Below are 19,590 nucleotides of genomic sequence, written 5' to 3' on the forward strand. Positions count from 1 at the left end.
TGTCTCAGGACAGAGGCTGCCGGGGACGGAGCGGGCAGCTCGAGTCATGACTCCACGCGAGTTCACTTCCTGCCCTTGGGCTGGCCACGTCTTGCTGTTCTGTCCTCCCCGCTCCGGTCTGGCCCTCCTCTCCCCAGCGCGCGGACATACCACTGCAGGTCCCCGTGGCCACAGTCAGCTGTGGGGCCGAGGCTGACACCCCCGCCTCCATCTGTCTTCTCTGGCCTCAGCCGTGCCACTGGTTCTGCTTTCGTCCTGCCGGCGGCTGCTCCCCATTCTCTACTGGGTGTCCCAGATTTCCCGACCTCCTGGCTTACGTGGCCCGCCCCCCTCCCCGGGCTGGCTTCACCCGAGCTGGAGGCCCTACGTGCTGACGCAGTGTCCTGGGGCTGCCGGAACAAAGTCCCCCAAACCGGATGGATGAAAACAACAGAAACATGCTTTCCGGCACCTGACGTCAGCCTGGCGTCTGCGGCTCTCGAGGTCCTCCTCTCTCCACTCCTGCTGGCTCCGGGCATTCTTGGCTTGTGGCAGCATCACCCCGGTCTTGGCGTCTGTGTGCACGTGGCGTCCCCTCTGTATGTCTCAGGTCTTTGTCTCCCCATCCTTAAAGGACACCAGTCACTGGACTTAGGGCCTCCCCGAAATCCAGGATAGTCTCATCTTAAGATCCTGGGCATAATGACCTGCGTAGAGGCCCTTGTTCTAGAGAAGGTCCCACTGGAAGGACGAGGGGCTGGGATTCGGCGGTCTCCTGGGGGACACTGTTCGGTCCCGTCCTTGCCCCAGCCATGCCCTGACGGGCGCTGAGTTGGCATTTCTCACTCAGTCGCATTTGTTCAGAATTTGTCTTGAGAAGCATCAAACCTAAAATGCCCTGCCCCCTGCTCTCTCCTCCCAGGCCACAGAAGCTGCTCCCCTCCGTCGGCTCCGTTCCGGGACGTGCGGCTCGGCTCTGCCCCCTGTTCAGGTGGGAACGCGCCCAGCCCCCTGCCTGCCCGCGGCTGCGCACCTGCCGCCGCTGCGCACCTGTCCGTCTTGGACCCCTGCCACGTCCCCCCGCTGCTCAGACCCTCCTATGGTTCCCCGTGCCCCCAAGAGAGCGGGGCCGGGGCCTGTGCAAGTCTGTGGGAGCTGGTCTCATGCCTGCTGCTCCCTTCCCTTCGCCGTCCCCTTCACCACTCTGCCCAGTCCCCTGCCCCACACACCTCCCCGTGGCCCCTGCTGGCCCTCCTGCGCCCTGGGGGTTTCCCACCCTCCCCTAGTCTTCTCTTTCCCTGCCTGTTTATCCTCATCTCATCCCCTCCTGACACTTACCACGTACAAGGTGACCGTCTTGTGCCCACAGCTGCCCGGCGCCCCGTGTGCGTGCTGACCGGTTGGCGCGGATCTGCGCTCCTGCCTGTGCTCTCCCGGGCGCCGGGTGGGACTTGAGCCGGAGCATTTGCTGCAGGGGGGCGGAGCCTCGTTTGCCCCGGGCCTTTTACGAGGTCACGGTTAGCTCCCGGTGGGTGGGAGGCCCCGACTCTCCTGACGGCTTGGTGGGCCCCGGCTCTGGCCACTCTGCCGTTGCGGCCCTGTTACTCAAGCCCCTCTGGGGAGGGTGGCCCCACGGGAGACCCTGCCCCAGGGAGGGTGCGAGTGTCAAGTAGATGAAGATGCCGACCTTCCGTGTGGCCCGGCTGCCCGGCCGCCCCAGGAGAGCAGAGCAGAGCCTCCGCACTGTCGTGGCCCCGGGCCCAGGACGGTGTCCTGCACCCGTGGACAGTTACTAGAGGGAAGGCATCCGGAGGGGTAAACACTGTGTGAACGAGTTCGGGCCCGGAGCGCGTGTGACTTCAGGGCCACTAAGTGAGCGGAGTCGGGCCGAGGGGGTTGGCTTATAACCTCCTGGGGTGGCTTTTTCCTCTCCATGTGAAAATACGCCTTTTAAAAAAGCCTATGGTCCTGTGGAATAAGGGGGACCCAAAATGCTCTGTAATTACTAACGATGCTTTTCTGCTTCTGTTTCCCCAGACACCATCTGCCTCCGACTCGAGATGATGTGATGTTTTATTATAAAACTCACTCACCATGATGGCCACACAGACCTTGAGCATAGACAGCTATCAGGATGGGCAACAGGTGAGCGGCTGCGCTTTACCCGCGCTGCGTTTGGGTGTGGAGCGGCTGCGGAGACGCGACCAACCCGTCGTTCGCTGCTGAGTCCGTCTCTGGGAGCCTGCGGGTTCAGTTTCAAGTGCGTGATGTGTGGGTTACGTGCCGATGCTCAGAGGGGCTAGCCGTAGACTCACTCGGTCGTTTCTCCCAGTGATGCCCCCTTCCCAGTGGTCGTGACCCGCTCCGTCGGAGCTGATTAGGAAGTTACCAGTTTCATGTTCACGCTAGTGAGCGTTGCTGCTTTTAAGGGGAAGCTGGGTGGGTGAGAACTGCGTGGCCGGTTGCCGACCTGCGTGGGAGCCACGGCCTTTCCCCTCTGCAGGTGTGAGCGGCCGTGGGGCATCCCGATGGGCTGGATGGCGGTGTTGCCGGGCCGCCCGACAGCCTCTTGCCCACCTTCCCTCGTCTGTGCGGTTGGTTGGCCTTGTGGCTGCGGTGAGGATCCAGAGGTTGAGGGTTCTGCGCCCTGAAGGAACTGGGCAAGCGGGGAGTGGGAGCAGCTCAGCGGAGGCCAGGGCGGCCTCTTGTGGGAACTCGAGGCCTTGGGGTGCTCCGTGTGTTCAGAATGGGGGCCAGTTCTCTCTGACTCCCAGCCCTGGAGCTCCTTCCGTCGAAGAGCTTCGTCTTTGCTTCCTGCTTCCTACAGTCGGGAGGCGGTGGGAGACGGCCCGGAGCCCCCTTCTCCCTGCTCGGACGTGAGTGCGCTCTGTCACTCCCAGGCCAGGGACTCACCCGAATGAGGTCAGCCCTGCACCAGTGAGGTTCTGGTGGCTCCTCCCTCCCCTGCTTTGTCTTTCCTTGGCCGCCAGCCCCCTGCTTTGCTGGACTTTGTTTTTGTTGCTTTTCACTGTTGTTGTGGTCCTGTTGCTGGCTCTTTACAAACGTTTAAGCCTCTTAGCTTCTTACAGGAATTGAGGTGTGGGGGTGCTCTCTGCACCTCAAAGTCCTTTGATATTTCCACGTGATTCTGCTTCTAAAATGCAAAGCGAGTGCTGTCCCCTCTCTGCCTGCCCGAAGAGCCTTGAGGACCCTGCATTGCCCTTGGCCTCACCTCTGCAGCCTGCTTCTGGGCATCTGTGCCCTGTGCCCGGCCTGACGCTTCCCTTGGCTCTTTCCTCAAGCAGCGGCTGGGCCACGGCCCTCCGGTCCTATGGGTCTTTGCTTCCTTCACGTCCTGGAAAGACTCCCTGGCCTGTCCTGGTCACACAGCAGCCTGCTCCCTCCCCACCTGCCCCCTACCCTGTCCTTCCTCCCTCCACTGATGCCCCATCCCCTGCTGGCTGAGCCTATCCCGGAGCCTATCCTGGCAGGGGCAGGTCCGTGCCCATGGTGGTGGCCGTGTCCCGCGCGGTGCCAGGCACAGGGAGGGAAGGAGCCTCGCTTTTCTCTTGCCGTGGAAAACTCTTGGTGAACGTTGACTGTTTACTACCCTGCAGCTTAGATGTGCCCCGTTTCATTGGCCGTTCCTCCGAGGCGGGACATTTAGGTGTTTCTTTTTTACACCATCATTAAAAAAAGCCTAAAATAAATCTTTTGAGGCTTAAAAAAAATTTTTTTAAAGATTTTATTTTTATTTATTTGACAAGAGACTCAGCGAGAGAGGGAACACAAGCAGGGGGAGTTGGGGAGAAGCAGGCTTCCTGTTGAGCAAAGAGCCCGATGTGGGGCTCGATCCCAGGACCCTGAGATCATGACCCAAGCTGAAGGCAGACGCCTAACGACTGAGCCACCCAGGTGCCCCCTTTTGAGGCTTTTCAATAACACTGTCAGATTTCCCTCCAGAAAGCTCGTGTTTGGCTGCAGTTAGCCGCTTTAGTGTTTTGTTAAGAGAGACAAATGCCCTCCCAGGCCCGCTGTACCATCTGAAGGCAGCGGCTCGGAGGGGTCCCTGCCCTCTGGACCGTCGGAGAGCTGCGGCAGGGTGCCTGTGGCCTGTGACCAGCCCTGGCTGTCAGGGGACCCTGGGTGGGGGCAGGGTTTGTGGCAGGGCACAGGCTCTCCCGCCATGTGGGGAGAAGCCCCTTCCCCGAGGGTCCCCACCCAGCTGCTGCCTGGAGGGACGGAGTCCTGGCGGCAAGGGGCGACCCGAAGGAGCTGGGGGACTGGCCATCTGCTCGCCGATCCTTGCGAGCGTCCTGTAGCGATCTGGGATTTCTTTCTCTGAACTGAATTCCTTATGCTGATGGGTTTAAATACTTTACACCTAAGTTCCAAACCAAATAGCCAGTTGAGAAGAATTTAACTCACAGTATCTCTAGTGCTTCCTCTCACATTTAATACCAGTTCTCGAAACACAGCCAGTCTTTGCGTTCTGAGCACAGTGACTTTTTTCTCAAACTTTGGATAGCTTATGTGTTCCTCAAACTCAAGAGTAGATAGGGGAGAATTTAGAATATGGGGTCCGAGTTGTTTTTGTGATGAGGTAAGGGTGTGAACTCCTCGTGTGCGCTTCTCTTACTGTAGTGTTACTCGGTGTGAGCCTCTAGGGCAGGAAGGGACAGCGGTGACATTACTCATGTGCCCCTCCCTTCGGTGCTGGGCAGTAGCACGTTTCTGAAAATCATAAGCATTTCACGGAGACCGGTCCTCACAGCTTTCATGATGATTTGGAAATTTGACTTTGTCTCAGCCATTTGCAAAACATATTAAGTTCAGAGGAGTTTTGTTGGTCGTAGTTTCTAGATACTCTTGCCAGTCATCCAGCCGAGCAGCAATTTCCGCTGCTGTTGCATTTCTGTTCCTGCTTGAGAGTCAAGTACTTAGTAGCTGTTTATTTTGTGTTTAGTAACCAGAATTCTCCTCCTCCTTTCACAGATGCAAGTAGTAACAGAGTTAAAAACGGAGCAAGACCCCAACTGCTCTGAACCCGATGTGGAAGGAGTGAGCCCCCCACCTGTGGGGTCCCAGACGCCAATGGACGCGGACAAGCAGGCCATTTATAGGTAGCGACGAGCTGCGACGCACGGGGGTTTTAAGAGCGATAATAGGGATCGAGAACCTTGTGAAATGGAACGCTCGAGCTGTCAGGCGGAGTAGTAAGGTTGACATGATAGCCACGGGGTGAGAAGTTCGTCAAATTAAGATATCATTCCCGATACCTTAAAAAAACATTTTGGAATATAAGTGTACATTTTAGTCAGCCTTGCAAAAAGAAATCTTCAGGCTCAGCCATTTTTTGAGGAGAATCCAGTAAACAAAGAGGAAATGGCTCCCAGCGCATCATTCTGATACTAAGGCCAGACAGAGACAGTATTTAAAAAAAAGTACACACCAGTGTGTCTCAGGAACTTAAACATAAAATTCATTAATAAACTATTAAATCCAGTGACATGTAAAAAGAATGACATACAGTCACCAAGTGGAGTTTATCCTGAGAACTCAAACTAAATCATTTGTCAAAAGATCAGCCAGCGAGACCCCAACATGATCATACCGAGTGACACAGAAAAGCATTTGACAAAAATCAGCGGCTATTTATGATTCAAAACTGCCAGCCAGGTGGTCGTGGAGGGACTCTCTCCTAACCTGATGAAGGGCAACATCAGGAAATCTGTAGTTCTCATCGTATTTAATGGCCAGAGACTGTTTTCCTCTGAGACCGGGCAAAAGGAGCCCCGTTCAGCACTGTAATACAAGTCCTAGCCAGTGCAATAAGGCAAGAAAAAGAAAGAAAATGCCTACCGGATTAGGAAGGAAGACATGAAACTGGCTCTGTGCACAAACAACACGATTGTATAGAAAAGCCTAAGACTCTACCAAAAACTTCCAGAACTGGGTAAGTGAGTTTAGTAAGGTCACTCGTTACAAGGGCAACACACAGAAACCCATCCCGCTTCCGTATCAGTAATATACAACGGGAGGCTGAGAATTTAAAAAGACGGTATCGTTTACAAGAGCTCCGAAACATTTAGGTATAAATCTAACAAAACGCAGAAGCTTTATGCTGAAAAACTCTAAGATGCTGATGCCAGCGATCAAGGAAACCTCCATGCGACACGTACCCTGTTCATGGATTGGAAGACTCAGCATAGTAAAGATGTCGACCGTAGATTTAGCACAATTCCAGTTAAAGCCTTAGCGGGATAGTTTTGTACATAGAGACACGTTAATTCTGAATTTTATATGAAGGCAAAATAACTAGGCCAGCCGAAACAGTGTTGAAAAGAATGAAGGTGGATTTGGAGACATCCTGTGGCGTCAGAGTAATGAGGATGCCGTGATGGCGGTGAAGGGATAGGAGCAGATCACTGATAGAGTCCAGAAGTAGACGCACCGAAACGGGATTTCGTGGCTCTGCAGACAGTTCCGTGGGGTAGAGGCGGACTTTCCCACAAAGGGTGTTGGAAGAATTAGACATTCACATGCCGAAAGAACATCCTCGACATGCTCTCACGTTTTGTACAGAAGTTTACTCAAGGGGCGCCTGGGGGGCTCAGCGGGTGAAGCCTCTGCCACTGGCTGGGGTCCTGATCCCAGGGTCCCGGCATGGAGCCCTGCATCAATCTCCCTGCTCAGCGGGGAGCCTGCTTTTCCCTCCTGCTTGTGCGTGCTCTCTCTCAAATAAATAAATAAAATCTTTAAAAAAAAAGTTTACTCAAAACAGAGTATAGATCTAACCGTAAATTTTAAACCGATAAAGCTGGTCTGTCCATACGTGGCGTATCATTCAGCCACAACAAGGAACGAGGTAGTGACGTATGTGCCAGCGTTGATGAGCCTGGAAGGCACCGTGCCGAGTGCGAGAAGCTAGATGCCGCAGGGCGTGTGTTGTGTAATTCCGTTTAGATGCCTAGAAGCCTGGCAAGCCTAGAGAGACAGAAAATCGGTTGTGGTGGCGGGGGGCTGGGGTTTGGGGGAAGATGGGCCGCGACCGCTGATGGCTGCGGGGTCTCTTTGCGGGCTGATGAGGAGCTGTAGGGTTGCCCTTGGTGATGGCTGCAGCCCTCCGTGGACAGAGGAGACCCCCTTGGCTCGTCCATGGCAGCGGATAAGCTGTAGTATGAGAACGATGTCTTGACATTGAATGCGTACACGCGTACTCAGATACTCTCGTGCACACGTGGGACACCCGTTTTACCGTTTCTTTCCCCCAGGCACCCGCTGTTTCCGTTATTAGCTTTGCTGTTTGAAAAATGCGAACAGTCCACGCAGGGCTCCGAAGGCACGACTTCCGCCAGCTTCGATGTGGATATCGAAAATTTTGTACGGAAGCAGGAGAAGGAAGGGAAACCCTTCTTTTGTGAAGATCCGGAAACTGACAATTTAGTAAGTAAAAGAAATGTTTCATTCTTAATCTTTATTTATTCCAAATTTAAGATCTGTTCAGTGAACTTGAAACTTGTAATCAGGACTTCAGAATGTAGTTGTGCTAAAGGGGGGGATCCGGGAGTTGATGAGATACTTCCCGTATGTGTGACCCGGATGTGACCGCATGACTCCCAGCCTTGCCGAGTGACCTCTACCAAGGGCTCGGAGGAGCTCGTCTGAGCCTGTGCCACCAGGGGGCCAGGGACTCAGGTCCCCCCCAGTATCGTTGAAGTCCCTTGGGGTCGGCGTGCTTCTGTGCTGCGCTTCTCAGGCAGCATGCCTTGTCCCTGTCCGGTTCTGGGCTCATCCCCGACCACGGACACACGTCCCTATGCTCTGTCTGGAGGCTGGCAGTGAGTGGTGGCAGGTGGCTGCGTGCAGAGTCGAGGCTCTTGCACACAGAGCAGGGCAGCGGGCTCCCACGCTCCTCACTGCTCGCCCCCGCCATGCCGCCACGGCTGGGTGCCCTCCTCCCCAGTCGGGTGCCCCACGGCCTGGGGCGTTCTGCGCTTCCTGAAGGACGGGCAGACGTGGTCAGAGTCGCGTCGCTCGTGTGCCCCTCAGGGCAGTTGGACACCGTTAGCCCGAGTCGGGGGCACACTCCTTCCCCAGGCTGTCTTTAGAGCCTGCAAACCCCGAGCCCCAGACTGGGGTCAGGGCCCCTGTTCGCAGAAGATTGTCTAGGAAATCTTTTCCTGAATACATGTCCCGGGTCTGTGTTGGTTTTTAATTTCTCATCATGCATTCACCCTCTGTGCCTAACGGGTTTTCCCAAGGCGCATCTGACCTAGAGCGGCCTCCAGGTGCCCGCCCTTTCGGGGTGAGAATCCGAAGCACGCTCGGCCTCTCAATCTGTCACACCGCCGCCAGGGCGTGGCCGCGGGGACTGCCGGAGGAGGGGACCAGGCTCTCCTGACTGGTGTCGGGGCAGAGGGCCTGGCGGGGCTTGGGGCGTGGTCACTCTGCCGGCGGCTTGGCTGCTTCCTTCGGCGAGTGCATATGAGCTGTGCCACCAGGGTCCCCGCGGAAGGGGCTGGGCTTTGGGCTGTGGATTCACAGGCACGTGGTGCTTATTGGGACAGAGCGGAGTCTGCAGCTTTGGGGCGGGCTACCCCGAAACTTAGTGTCTTAATAAAGTCACGGTAGAACTTCTAGATCTTAAAGGGCCGACGTCGTGCTAGGGCCAGAGTTCTCGGGCTTGACACCAGGAGCGCGGTCCGTCACAGGCAGAGTCGGTAAGTGGAGTTTTATTGAAACGAAGAGCCACCTGTGCTGTGGGTGTGGCTCCGTCCCCTCTGACGGAGGGACCGAGGGAGACACGGGAGCACGGGGAGGGTGAGGGCCTTGCTCTTGTGCAGCGGTGCAGCCGTGGGGCCGGGCCGAGGCCGGGCCGTCTCCCCGCGCTGGGACACACGAGGGCGGCACGGGGACCATCCGTGTCCCCGCACAGCAGATGCAGCCGAGATGCCAGAGGCCCGCCGCGCTGGGATGGCTTGTTGGTCCGCGGGGTTCGGACGCAATTCCCCTCTGTCGCTGGCCCTGTGGACGGCCGCGGCTCAGGAGCTCAGGCTGAGCTGAGACTGGCTACGTGCTGAGAATTCGAACTTCCCAGGACGCTGCCGTTGTCTCGTCTGAGGGCCTTTCTTTTCCTCTGCTCCTAGATGGTAAAAGCAATCCAGGTTTTGCGCATCCATCTTCTTGAGCTGGAGAAGGTTAACGAACTGTGCAAAGACTTCTGCAGTCGATACATCGCTTGTCTAAAGACGAAGATGAACAGTGAGACTCTGCTGAGCGGAGAGCCCGGAAGCCCGTACTCCCCCGTCCAGTCCCAGGTATCTGTTTGGGTCCTGCTCTGCCTCGCGGTGACGGTAAGGTCCGCAGGGGCGACGGTGCCGCCTCCTGAGACCGGCAGCCCCGCCAGAGGCCAGGACAGCCCTCTGGGCTTCACTCGGTCGTGGACTGAGGCCTCCATCTGCCCGCCGGACCCTGGACCCCGGCTGTCTGGAGGACAGAGTACCAGTCATCGCTTTCCTTTTTCTTTAAAATAAGGTTTTTATTATTTCTGGAAATTGTGGTGAAACACACGTATCATAGAATGTACCGTCTTGACTGTTCGGTGACATTCGGTGCATTCACACTGTCGTTCAGTCGTCATCACCAGCCGTCTCTGGAACTTTCCATCTTCTCAGACTGAAACGCCGTCTCTGTGGAATACTAACCCCCCCTTCTTCCCGCCCCAGCCTCTGGCTCCCACCATTCTACTCTCTATGAACCTGGTCAGTCCAGGTCCCAATGCGAGGGGATCCCACCGCATTCGTCCTTTTGTGTCTGGCCTGCTTCACGGGCGTGACGTCCTCGAGGTTGGTGCACATCAGAGTGCCGTTACCCCTGAGCTGTACTGATGGCGCGAAGTGACATTGTGTCGTGCTCACAGTTTGCGCCTTCCTGACGCCTGATGGTGTTGGGCCGTCTTTCCTGAGCTTGTTGGCCTTCTGTCGGTCTGCTCAGGTCTCTGCGCATCTTCTGATGGGATTTCTTAAACTGTTGACTTCTCAGCGTATTCTAGGTACTAGTCTTCCATGAGCTAGATGGTTTGTGAGGATTTTCTTCCCAGTCTGGAGCTTATCTTCTCATCCTCTCAGCAGGGTGTTTTGCATCGTAAACACTTTAAATTTTGATCAAGTCCTATTTGTCAACTTTTCTTTGATGAGTTGTGCTTTTGGTGGTAAGTCTAAGAACTCTGCCTGGCCCCAGGTGCCAAGGACTTTTCTCTAGGTTTTTTGTTTTGTTTTGTTTTGTTTTTTCTTTCCTGCAAGTTTTATGTTTCACATTTAAATCCATGACCCTGGGGCGCCTGGGTGGCTCAGTGGTTTAAGCCACTGCCTTTGGCTCAGGTCATGATCTCAGGGTTCTGGGATCGAGTTCCGCATCGGGCTCTCTGCTCAGCAGGGAACCTGCTTCCCTCTCACTCTCTCTGCCTGCCTCTCTGCCTGCTTGTGATCTCTCTCTGTCAAATAAATAAATAAAATCTTTAAAAAAAAAAATCCATGACCCTTTTGAGTTAACTTTGGTATAAAGTGTGAGGCTCTGGGTCGAGCTTCTTTGTTCTGCCTCTGGCCGCCCAGTGCTCCAGCTCCGTCCGCTCTGGTCCCTCCCTCGGAGTGCTTTTACGATACTGGGGGCAGCCGGTCGGATGTGTTTGTGACCATCCGTTTCTCTGTTCTTTGTTCGGGTCTGCTGATCCGTGTGTGGACAGCAGCCGGTCGGGTCTCCGGAGCTATCTAGCAAGCCTCACATGTCGGTAGACGGGTTCCTCCCACTGTAGTCTTCGTTTCCAAAGTGATTTTAGTTATTCTAGGTCGTGTCCATAGAAGCTTTGGAATAATCTTGTCTGTATCAACAAAAAAGTGCTGCTGAGGTTTGGGCAGGAATCACACTCTGCCTGCATATCATTCTGGGCACCTGCATATCATTCTGGGCAGAAACGAGGTCTTCCCTCTGTCCACTCCTCCAGCGCACAGACCGGCATGTCTCTCCGTTCATTCTGTCGTTTTTCAGTGGCTCTCTGTAGTTTCGTGCTATAAGGCCCACACGTGTGTTTGTAGAATCACACCTCGGTGTTTCTTTTCTTCTTCTTCTTTTTCTTCTTTTTAAGCAATTACAGGTGGTGTTATGTTTTTAACTTCAGTGTCCCTGCTAATATTGAGAAATAGTTGATTTTGTATGTTTATCCTGCATCCGGCAACCTTGCGGAACTCCTTTCTTAGTTCTAGGAGGCCGTGTTTGCAGCTTCCTGACGACGCCTCACCTGTGCAGTGATGCCAGCTGCAGACAGGAGCCGTTCTAGTCCTTCCTTCCCGAGCTGTGTGCCCATTTCCTTGTCTTTCCTTACTGCGTTGGCAGGAACCTCTGGTGCGGTCTTGAATGCGATTGGTGAAAGTGAACGTCCTGCCCTTTCCCCAGGCTTAGGGAAAACATTCTGCCTTTCCCTAGTAATTATAGTTTTAGTGGCAGGTTTTTCCTGGATGCTGTCCATCCGGTTGAAGAAGTTCCTCTCTATTCCTGTCTTTCTAAGGGTTTCTGTTATGTTGCATTTTGTCAAATGCGTTCTCTGTGTACATTGATAGGATTATGTGATTTTTCTCCTTTCTTTTATTAACGTGGTAGTTGATTACAGTACTTGATTTTTTGTATACTGAGCTGATATAAACTCTGCCTGAGCATGGCATGAAATTCTTTTTATGTAGCCTCCTGAGTTCTGTTGGCCAGTTTGCTGTCAAGCGTTCGTGTGTCTGCATCAAGGGATGCTGGTCTGTGGTTTCTTTTTTGTTACAGTCTCTGTCCAGGTTTGGTACCAGGATAGTACAGCTTTATAAAGTGAACGGAAGAGTATTATTCCCTCCTTTCCTGTTTTCTGGAAGTGACTACGTAGGATTGGTGTTACTTTACATGTCGGATAGAATTCTTCAGTGACACTAGCTGGACCTGGAGAATTGTTTATGAGTTTTCAAGTTACGAATCTGGTGTCCTTCGCGGTTGTAGGGCTGATCAGATGGCCTATTTCACACAAGCTCCCCTCTCAGACGGCAGAGGCTCGTGTGCCGAGTGGCTGTGGCCTGCTGTCTCGCCTGCTGCTGTGTGTAGGATGTGCGGTGCCGTCTGTGTCCTTCCTGGTCCTTGTAATATGTTGTCTTCCTTCATTTTCCCCGAGTCTTGTAGACGTTGTCAATCTACGGATCGTGCAAAGAACCAGCTCTGTTTTCATTGCTCTCTGGATTTCTGTTTGCAGCTTCATGATTTCACTTTGATCTTTTTCACGTCCTCCCTTCTGGTTGCTTTGGTTTCCTTTTGTTCCTCCGTGGTTCGGTTCTCGATGGTGGGAGCTTGGATCATTGACTGGGATGAATTAACTTTTATTCTAACCAAGTTGATGTGGCAGCCTGCGGAGTAATTGTCTCTGCACAATCGCCACCAACGCTGTTCAGCTGGCCAGGTAGCCGGGTGCCTGCCGGATGCCGGGCCCCGTGCCCGGACGCCAGGTGCACAGCTTCCTCCCCTTGCAAGCTGCCAATTTAGCCGTCACAGTGAACGGGTAGATGAGCCCGTTTGTACCCGACTTCAGATGGCCGGGATCTGGGTGTGGCGTTCACGGTCGTTTTCATGGAACCTGCTGCAGGCCAGGCCCAGACCAAGCCCTCCACAAGCAGGAACACCAGGGGGCTCGCCTCTTTGATGATGATTCATATGATGACAAGCGGAAACGTAACCTTTTGAAAGCCAGATTGAAACCGGGTCAGCCTTGGATCTCCTGGTTTGCAGATACGGAAGGAGGCTTTTCTGTTTTCCTCCACCCCCTCACTGTGTGTCTCTGACTTACAGCAGATTCAAAGCGCCATCTCAGGCACTCTCAGCCCCCAGGGAATCGTGGTGCCGGCGTCTGCGCTGCAACAGGGGAACGTCACCATGGCGACGGTGGCAGGTATGCGGGTGAGAAAGGGCTGCTCTCGCCTTGAGCGCTTGTGGGAAAGGCCTTCCCGTTAGAACAGAGAAGTGCGTCAGTATAATTTCTAATCAATGCCGGTTCCTGAAATAGGAGTGGCAACATCTAGAGCCCTTAGAATCGAATGCATCTTCCTCGTTTTAATTCCCAGTAACAAATAGTGTGCGCAAGCTCTGTTTCTCTACCGAAGGATTTTGAGAAGAAAGGTTTTATGAAGGAGTTGACGACATGTAGCAAAAACCGCTGTGGTTTGCAGGGGACGTCGTTGTTCCTTGGGCTCTTGGCAGCACCTGGACAAGCTTAGGTGGTGTCATTAGTGTTTGACAAACAAGAATTCATTCTTAGTATTACTTGCATAGTGAAACCCACCATGGGTAGGGGTTCTGCAGTTCCCTGGTGCGCGTCGAACGTCGCAAATACAACATCGTTGTGAAAACGGACTGGGGCGTGTAAGGAGGGAGAAATTCACACCGAAAGTCTCGTGCAGTAGTGTGCAGGGACACCTCCGCGGGGAGAGGAACGCATGTTGGATCAAAACAGACGATGATAAAGATATTTCACACCATGGCCGGGTCCTCTAATACTGGTAACTGTGGGGAAAGGAGGACATAGAGGCAGACAAAGAGGGAATTGCAGGATCTAGGTATGCCCTTGTGCCCTGTGCGGTGGGACACCTTGCCGCCTGCCCCACACTGTGCACCCCCACATCGTGCCCCGCCCCGGAACACTGCCCTGTCCCCCCAAATGTTCTGCCCCCCTCCCCCCCGCTCACTGCCCTGCTCTGCTGTGCCGCACCCTCTTTCCCCGCACGATGCCATACCTCCTGCCCAGGGGCCCGCACACCCCTTAGAGTACTGCGGCCCCCCACGGTGCCCCTCCCCTGCCCAGAGCCAGGCCTCCCTATAGATGCCGGGACGCTGTTTGTCCAGGGACATTGTTTTAATAATTTGCAGTGACAAGTCCGCCAGCTAAGTACTGATCACTTGAAATAGTTTAAAAACTGCGTCAGACTGGAGGTGTCATTCCTTCCGTACGCGCGCTGCATATATCGAGAATATGGTTTTAAATCCTTGAGACTTACGCGTCTTTTAATGTCTTCCTTCTTGAGGTGGCACCGTGTACCAGCCCGTCACAGTCGTCACTCCTCAAGGCCACGTAGTGACACAGGCGCTGTCGCCCGGCGCGATCAGGATCCAGAGCTCCCAGGTGCGTGTGTCGCTCCCGGGCGGGATGGGGCTGAGTCGCGCCGCATGGGGCACAGTGGGTCCGGGCTGGAGCTGTTCCTCCGCCTGAAGACCACGGTCTCGGCCGGCTTTCCCGTAGCCGTCTGCAGGTCATCGCGATGTCAGCGCGCTGTCTCTCATCTACGCTTCGTCTCTCTCGTTGCAAAAAAGTCTCCAAGTTCAGAAAGTCTAAGGAAGCCGGAAAAAAGTCAGCCCTCACCCCTTTCCCTCAGCAGCCACTGTCGTCCAACTGAAGGGCGGACTGCGCAGCTGTCTCCGGCTCGGGAGATTCGAGGCCGCGTGCACGGGCTCTTCCCGTTGGCCGACCGCAGACCCCGCAGACCATGGCCAGGCCCTTCTCGGTGCACCTGCTGGGCCAGAGCGTGGCTTCAGGCCTGTCCTGGGAGCAGCGGGACCCTTCCTGAACGCCCTCCCACAGCCTTGTGGAAGAGCCAAGCCCGGGCTGCCCCTTCCCTGCTCCCTGGGGCCCGGTGGAGGCCCTGCTCAAGGAGGAGGCCGGTGGGCTCATCCTGCCCTTGGCCGGCCGCCTCGCGGGGAGCCCCGGTTCCGAGAGTGCAGGAAGGAGCTTTGCGGGCTGAAGCCGCAGGTGGACGAGCCGTTCTCTGCCGGTGGAGCTCGCGCTGCTCTCTCTGTGCCTGTGCGGGGCTCGGGCTCGGCGCTCTCAGAGCTCTCGGGCTCGGCGCCCGCCACTGTCAATCATGGGCACACACGCACCCTGTTTTCCCCATTTAGCTGGGTTTAAGTCAGAGGGTCGTGTTTCTCTTACCCGCTCACATTTAGGAATACAGATTCGGTGAGTTCTTTGTCTTTGGCCTGCACAAGGGTTTCCCACAGCCTCCCGGGCAGCTTGGAGGCCCAGCTCCGGAGATGCTGGTCTCCTGCGAGCAGGCCTGGGGCTGCAGGCGCACGGGCTGGTGCTGCCAATCCAGGGCTTCCTGCCTCTCGCTGCCTGGACACGGTTGAGCTGGGGCTGGGGGCCTGGTCATCTGGGCACACGGGGTCTCACCAGGCCCCGTCGTGGGTAGAGGAGGAGCCGGACTCTGCCGGCGTTGTCCCTAGATTCCTGGCCAACCCGCTGTCCCTGGAGCTCCCCATTCAGCGCGGCGGTGAGCACGAGCGCCTCCTGGTACCACAGGGAGCTGCTTTCAGAGAGACACACTTCAGAGTGACCTGCCTGCCTTGTGTCGCTTAAGAACAAAGTTCTCCGGGGCGCCTGGTGGCTCAGTCAGTTAAGCCTCTGACTTGATTTCGGCTCAGGTCGCGGTCTCAGGGTCGGGAGATCAAGCCCCGTGTCGGGCTCTGCGCCCAACGGGGGTCCGTTTAGGATTCTCTCTGCTCCCTCCGCCCCGTCCTGCCGCGTGCTCCTCTCTCAGACACGTAAATCCGTCATTAAGGAATAAAAAGAAGAAAGTTTTCTACTTGCCTGAATTTTCTTACAGACGGCGAGGACTAGTCTAGCAGGGGACACACAGAGCTTCAGCAAAACCCTTTTGGACGCGGAACATGCACGTGACCCTCCCCAGCACTGCTGGGCAGACGGAAGGACACAGCTCCCCTCCCTGCGGCCCGCGGGCTGCCTCTGCCCCGGCGCTCCGTGGCTCCAGCCCACCGGGCGTCTGTCCCCTCCCCGCCACACGCCTGCCGAGTCTGGCTTCTAGGGTGGCAGGGCCAGGAAGCGGGAGACAGGAGCTGCCCCGGGTTTGCAGCAGAAGCGTAAACAGATTGACAGGGCCCCGGGGTGTGGGTTCCTTTGAGGACGAGCTGGGCGTGGTCCGCGCGGTTTTTGTTGTAGCTCTTTGGGCTGCTCTGGCTCTGTTCTTCCCTCAGAAACCATCAGGGTTGGTTTTATCGGGAAAACCGCTGTCCGCCCCAGGTCACGCCGTCACTCCGGCCAGCACCGGCCACGGCAGCAGTGTGGTAGCAGTCCCTCCCGGCCATCCCCGAACGGCCCCGTCCTGCCCCGTGTCTGGGTGGCGTGGGCGCACGCAGGGCCGATAGTAACCCTGCCCCTCGCCCCCGGAAGAGAATCGGCCGCCGTGGGCCACATTCTGACCTAGTGCCCGTCAAGAGGAGGCAGGGTTTGGCGTCTTCCTAGGGCATCTCTGTGGAAAGCCGTTTCTGCTTCTCAGCACATGTTTTCGGGAGTAGAGAGGTGGCTGGGCATTTCCCTGACGCCCTCTCCCTCCCGCAGCCCCGTATGACTGCCATTTACGTGTTTTAGGTTTTTGCTATTATTTGGCCCATGACAAGGTTTTCTGTTTCCGTTTTACTCTTATTTTCTTTTTATTTATTTATTTGACAGAGACAGCGAGAGAGGGAACACAAGCAGGGGGAGTGGGTGAGGGAGAAGCAGGCTTCCCGGCTGAGCAGGGAGCCCGATGCGGGGCTTGATCCCAGGACCCTGAGATCATGACCTGAGCCGAAGGCAGATGCTTAACGACTGAGCCCCCCAGGCGCCCCTTATTTTGCTTTTTTATATCCAGTTGTGCGTCCAGCCCGGTGGGCGGGGTGCTGAGAGGCTTGGAGCAAACCGCCACCTCTCCTGCCCCGTTCCCTCCTTTCCGCTCGGGCGGCTGCTTCCCAATCCTGCTTTCCTCCCGTTTCTAACTAAAAATCTCCCCTCTTTACTCACCCCTGAAGCACCTGTTTGGATTCTCTGTCTATGGTCGGGGCTTGTGCTCCGTATCCCACCCCGTGCCCCCCCACCCCCGCAAGGCTGTGCCGCCCCATCCCCCCGCCCCGCACCTGTCGTCAGCATGAGCCTCACCTGGTCTCTGTGAGCTGAGTGTGTAGCGGAGATCGCAGGGCTTCTCTGGTTCACGTGTTTCTGGCAGAGTCACAAGCGCTTTCCTGTCGCCCCTGGCCTGGCTCTCCTGGTGCCATGGCCCACAGCGGGCTGAGCCCTGGGTGCCCCGCACGGTGTCGCGTGCCCCCAGAAGCTCTCCACCTCCTCTTGTCGCAGCTCTTCTGCATCCACGGGGGGCACAGGGCGTGTTCTTGAACTTCCCTTTGACACCGCCTTGAGGAGTCCCTTCTCCTAGAGCCTCCGTCCTCTACTTTCTCGGCTTCAGTCCCCACTTGGAGAACTTCCAGGGGAGATGCGCGTGGGAACGACGTTTTTTGAGACGTGGCAAACCTGAAGATGACTTTATTATTTATTATTACTGTGTCTCGTACTCGACGCAGTCCGTTTACAGTATGGTTTCCGTTTACAGTAGGTTTCCGCATAAAATCGTCGGTGGGGGCGGGGAGCATGGCGCCGGGGGCTTCGCCGTGGGAGGAGGTCCTGCTGCGGCTTTCCCATCTGCTGAGTTCTCTGCTCTCAGACGCCTCTTCTCTGAGCTGCTGCCGAGCCCCGGCAGACCTCACGTCGTGGGTGCGGGTGGGTGGGGGTCCTCTCCCGGACATCTCTGGGACAGCCCCGCCCCCAGCCCGAGCCCGTTAGACCTTCTGAACCGAATCTCTGCGTTTTGGTGTCATTTCGTATTTGTCTTCCTGTCGGCGTTCTGAGCGGGCTCCTTCTGCGTCCCCCTCCGCGGGGGCTGCCGCTTCAGCGCGGGGCGGGTTTCCTGGACGCCTGCGAGCCCGCTGCGCTGTCTTCCGAAGTAGCCCCCACGTGGGCTCCGCGGGCCGCCGAGTTGTCTGTAGCGTCCGCCTTCTCTCTCTCTGCGTCTCCGCGCTTACTCACGCGGGCGCCTGCGGTGTGTGGCGGCCTTCCGCTGTCTGGGGACAGTTGGCTGTCCTCGGGACTGTCCCCACGAGCTGCCAGAAGCCGTTGGGTGCGTGGCCAGGGGCGGTGCAGGGCAGGCCCGCTTCTCCGCAGGCCTCTGGAGGGTTCCACTGCTCCGCGTCTCCAGAGAAGGGCTCTCGGACATCTGGCCGGCGGAGGCCTGCTTGCGAGGGCGGGCGTGGGCCGGGGTCTCCCATTCTGCGTGCGACTCCCCTCACCTCCTTTCTGGCCGTGCCCCTCCCTCCCAGTGTGCCACTGTGCCCCTTGTGTCCCTGGTCTCCCGCGGGGCGGATCGGTCATCTGCGGAGAAGGATGGGCAGGGTCGGACGGGGGCTCTCGCTACGGAATCAGACTTCCAGCCACTTGCCTGGGCCTTTCAACCCCCCCTTGTCCCGTCCCCGGCTTTGCCGGAGCGCAGCAGGGCCAGCGGCCGTTCGGCACAGAGGCCCGTGGCCTGTCTTCCTCACAGCCTCGTTGGCCCTCAGGCCCCTTGGTCACTTCTGTGAGGGCGAGTCAGGCAGGCAGCTGTCATCTCCCCTGTTTTGAGCCCACGTTTAAGCAGCCCTGAGCGCCTGAGGTTCGGTGAAGAACAGCGTGTGCTGATTGAAACAAACAAGATTGAAACAAGCAAGATTGAAACAAACAAGCCAGGCGAGCTGAGGTGTGGCCCCGGGGCTTTGGAGCTCCTGTTCCAAGTTGGTTTCCTGTTCTTCTTCCTGTGTGCAAACTGGAGCGTGGAGGGGTGCTTGATGCCGACCGCCTTCCGTCCTTTGACAAAGAAGCACATTTCAAAAAACACTTACGCCCTTAATGATAGTCTTGACTTTCGAGACACTTTGATACAGCTGGTGTCTCCGTGCTTCCTGGAAGCCATAGATCGTGGCCGTTTCATGTCACTGTTGAGGCTTTTAAAGAGCGTATCCTCTCCCAGCGCTGCACAGCCCGAGGAAGTACAGACGATACAGTGACCTCCTCAAAACCAAGTTCCAAGCGCTCACAGCTCCGTCTCTGGATAGTTGCGCTGAAGCTGACCTTCTTCCTTAGCAAGTCCGGTTCTTACACTAAGTTCCGAATTCACGCGTGCACAGCCGCGGGGATGTCCCCGAGGGCCTGGGGAGCGCGGCGGCTTTTCCTCCTGGCCCGGGTCGTGAGCGCTGCCGTCTGCACAGGCAGGCCGGCCGTGAGCCGTGACACCTGGGGCCCAGGGGGCTGACCCATCGACACCTTCTTCCGTTGGTGCGAAAGACACGCACGTGAGAAGTGCTGTGTGCGCCGGAATGAGCAGAATGTGCCCACGCTGTCCTCGGAGCCAAGGGAGGCCATGCCCAGGGCGGGCACCATGGCCCCTTTGCCCTGTGCCCCGTGTCCACACTGTGTGCGCGTCTCTATCTCCCCTCTGCTCAGGTCACACGGCCACCTCTCGCTGGCCGCCCTCCCGCCTTCCTGCCCGTTTCTGCTGATCACCTGGGATCCTCGGCTAGGGGAGCGGGTGTTGTCACATGCTGTCACGTCTGTGACTAGAGGGCACGAGGTGAAAACACGCGGTGGGCGCGAGGGCCGTGGGACGCACGTGTCTGCCGGGCAGTGGCTCCGAGGCCCACTGGGCTCCGGTCTCACCTGCTGGATGGGGGACCGTTGCCCGCGAGACA

At 56.6% G+C, this 19,590-nt stretch overlaps 1 protein-coding gene across 4 annotated transcripts in view; it reads left to right on the forward strand.

The window, feature by feature from the left end:
* Nucleotides 1–19,590, forward strand: part of PKNOX1 (PBX/knotted 1 homeobox 1) — a 53,467-nt gene that overhangs the window by 22,325 nt on the left and 11,552 nt on the right. For 2 of the 4 annotated variants that reach the window (XM_046001576.1, XM_046001577.1), the window contains exons 2-8: nt 902–970; nt 2,017–2,124; nt 4,975–5,102; nt 7,254–7,425; nt 9,129–9,299; nt 12,847–12,946; nt 14,076–14,173. In XM_046001576.1, the coding sequence (XP_045857532.1) occupies nt 2,074–2,124; nt 4,975–5,102; nt 7,254–7,425; nt 9,129–9,299; nt 12,847–12,946; nt 14,076–14,173 (720 nt within the window). In that variant the 5' untranslated portion in view covers nt 902–970; nt 2,017–2,073. Of the gene's footprint in view, nt 1–901; nt 971–2,016; nt 2,125–2,502; nt 2,596–4,974; nt 5,103–7,253; nt 7,426–9,128; nt 9,300–12,846; nt 12,947–14,075; nt 14,174–19,590 lie in introns of those variants that run through there. The other 2 variants (XM_046001578.1, XM_046001579.1) reach the window with 2 other exon arrangements.

This window comes from Meles meles, chromosome 4, assembly GCF_922984935.1.
Source record: "Meles meles chromosome 4, mMelMel3.1 paternal haplotype, whole genome shotgun sequence".
Taxonomy (NCBI): Eukaryota; Metazoa; Chordata; class Mammalia; order Carnivora; family Mustelidae; genus Meles; species Meles meles.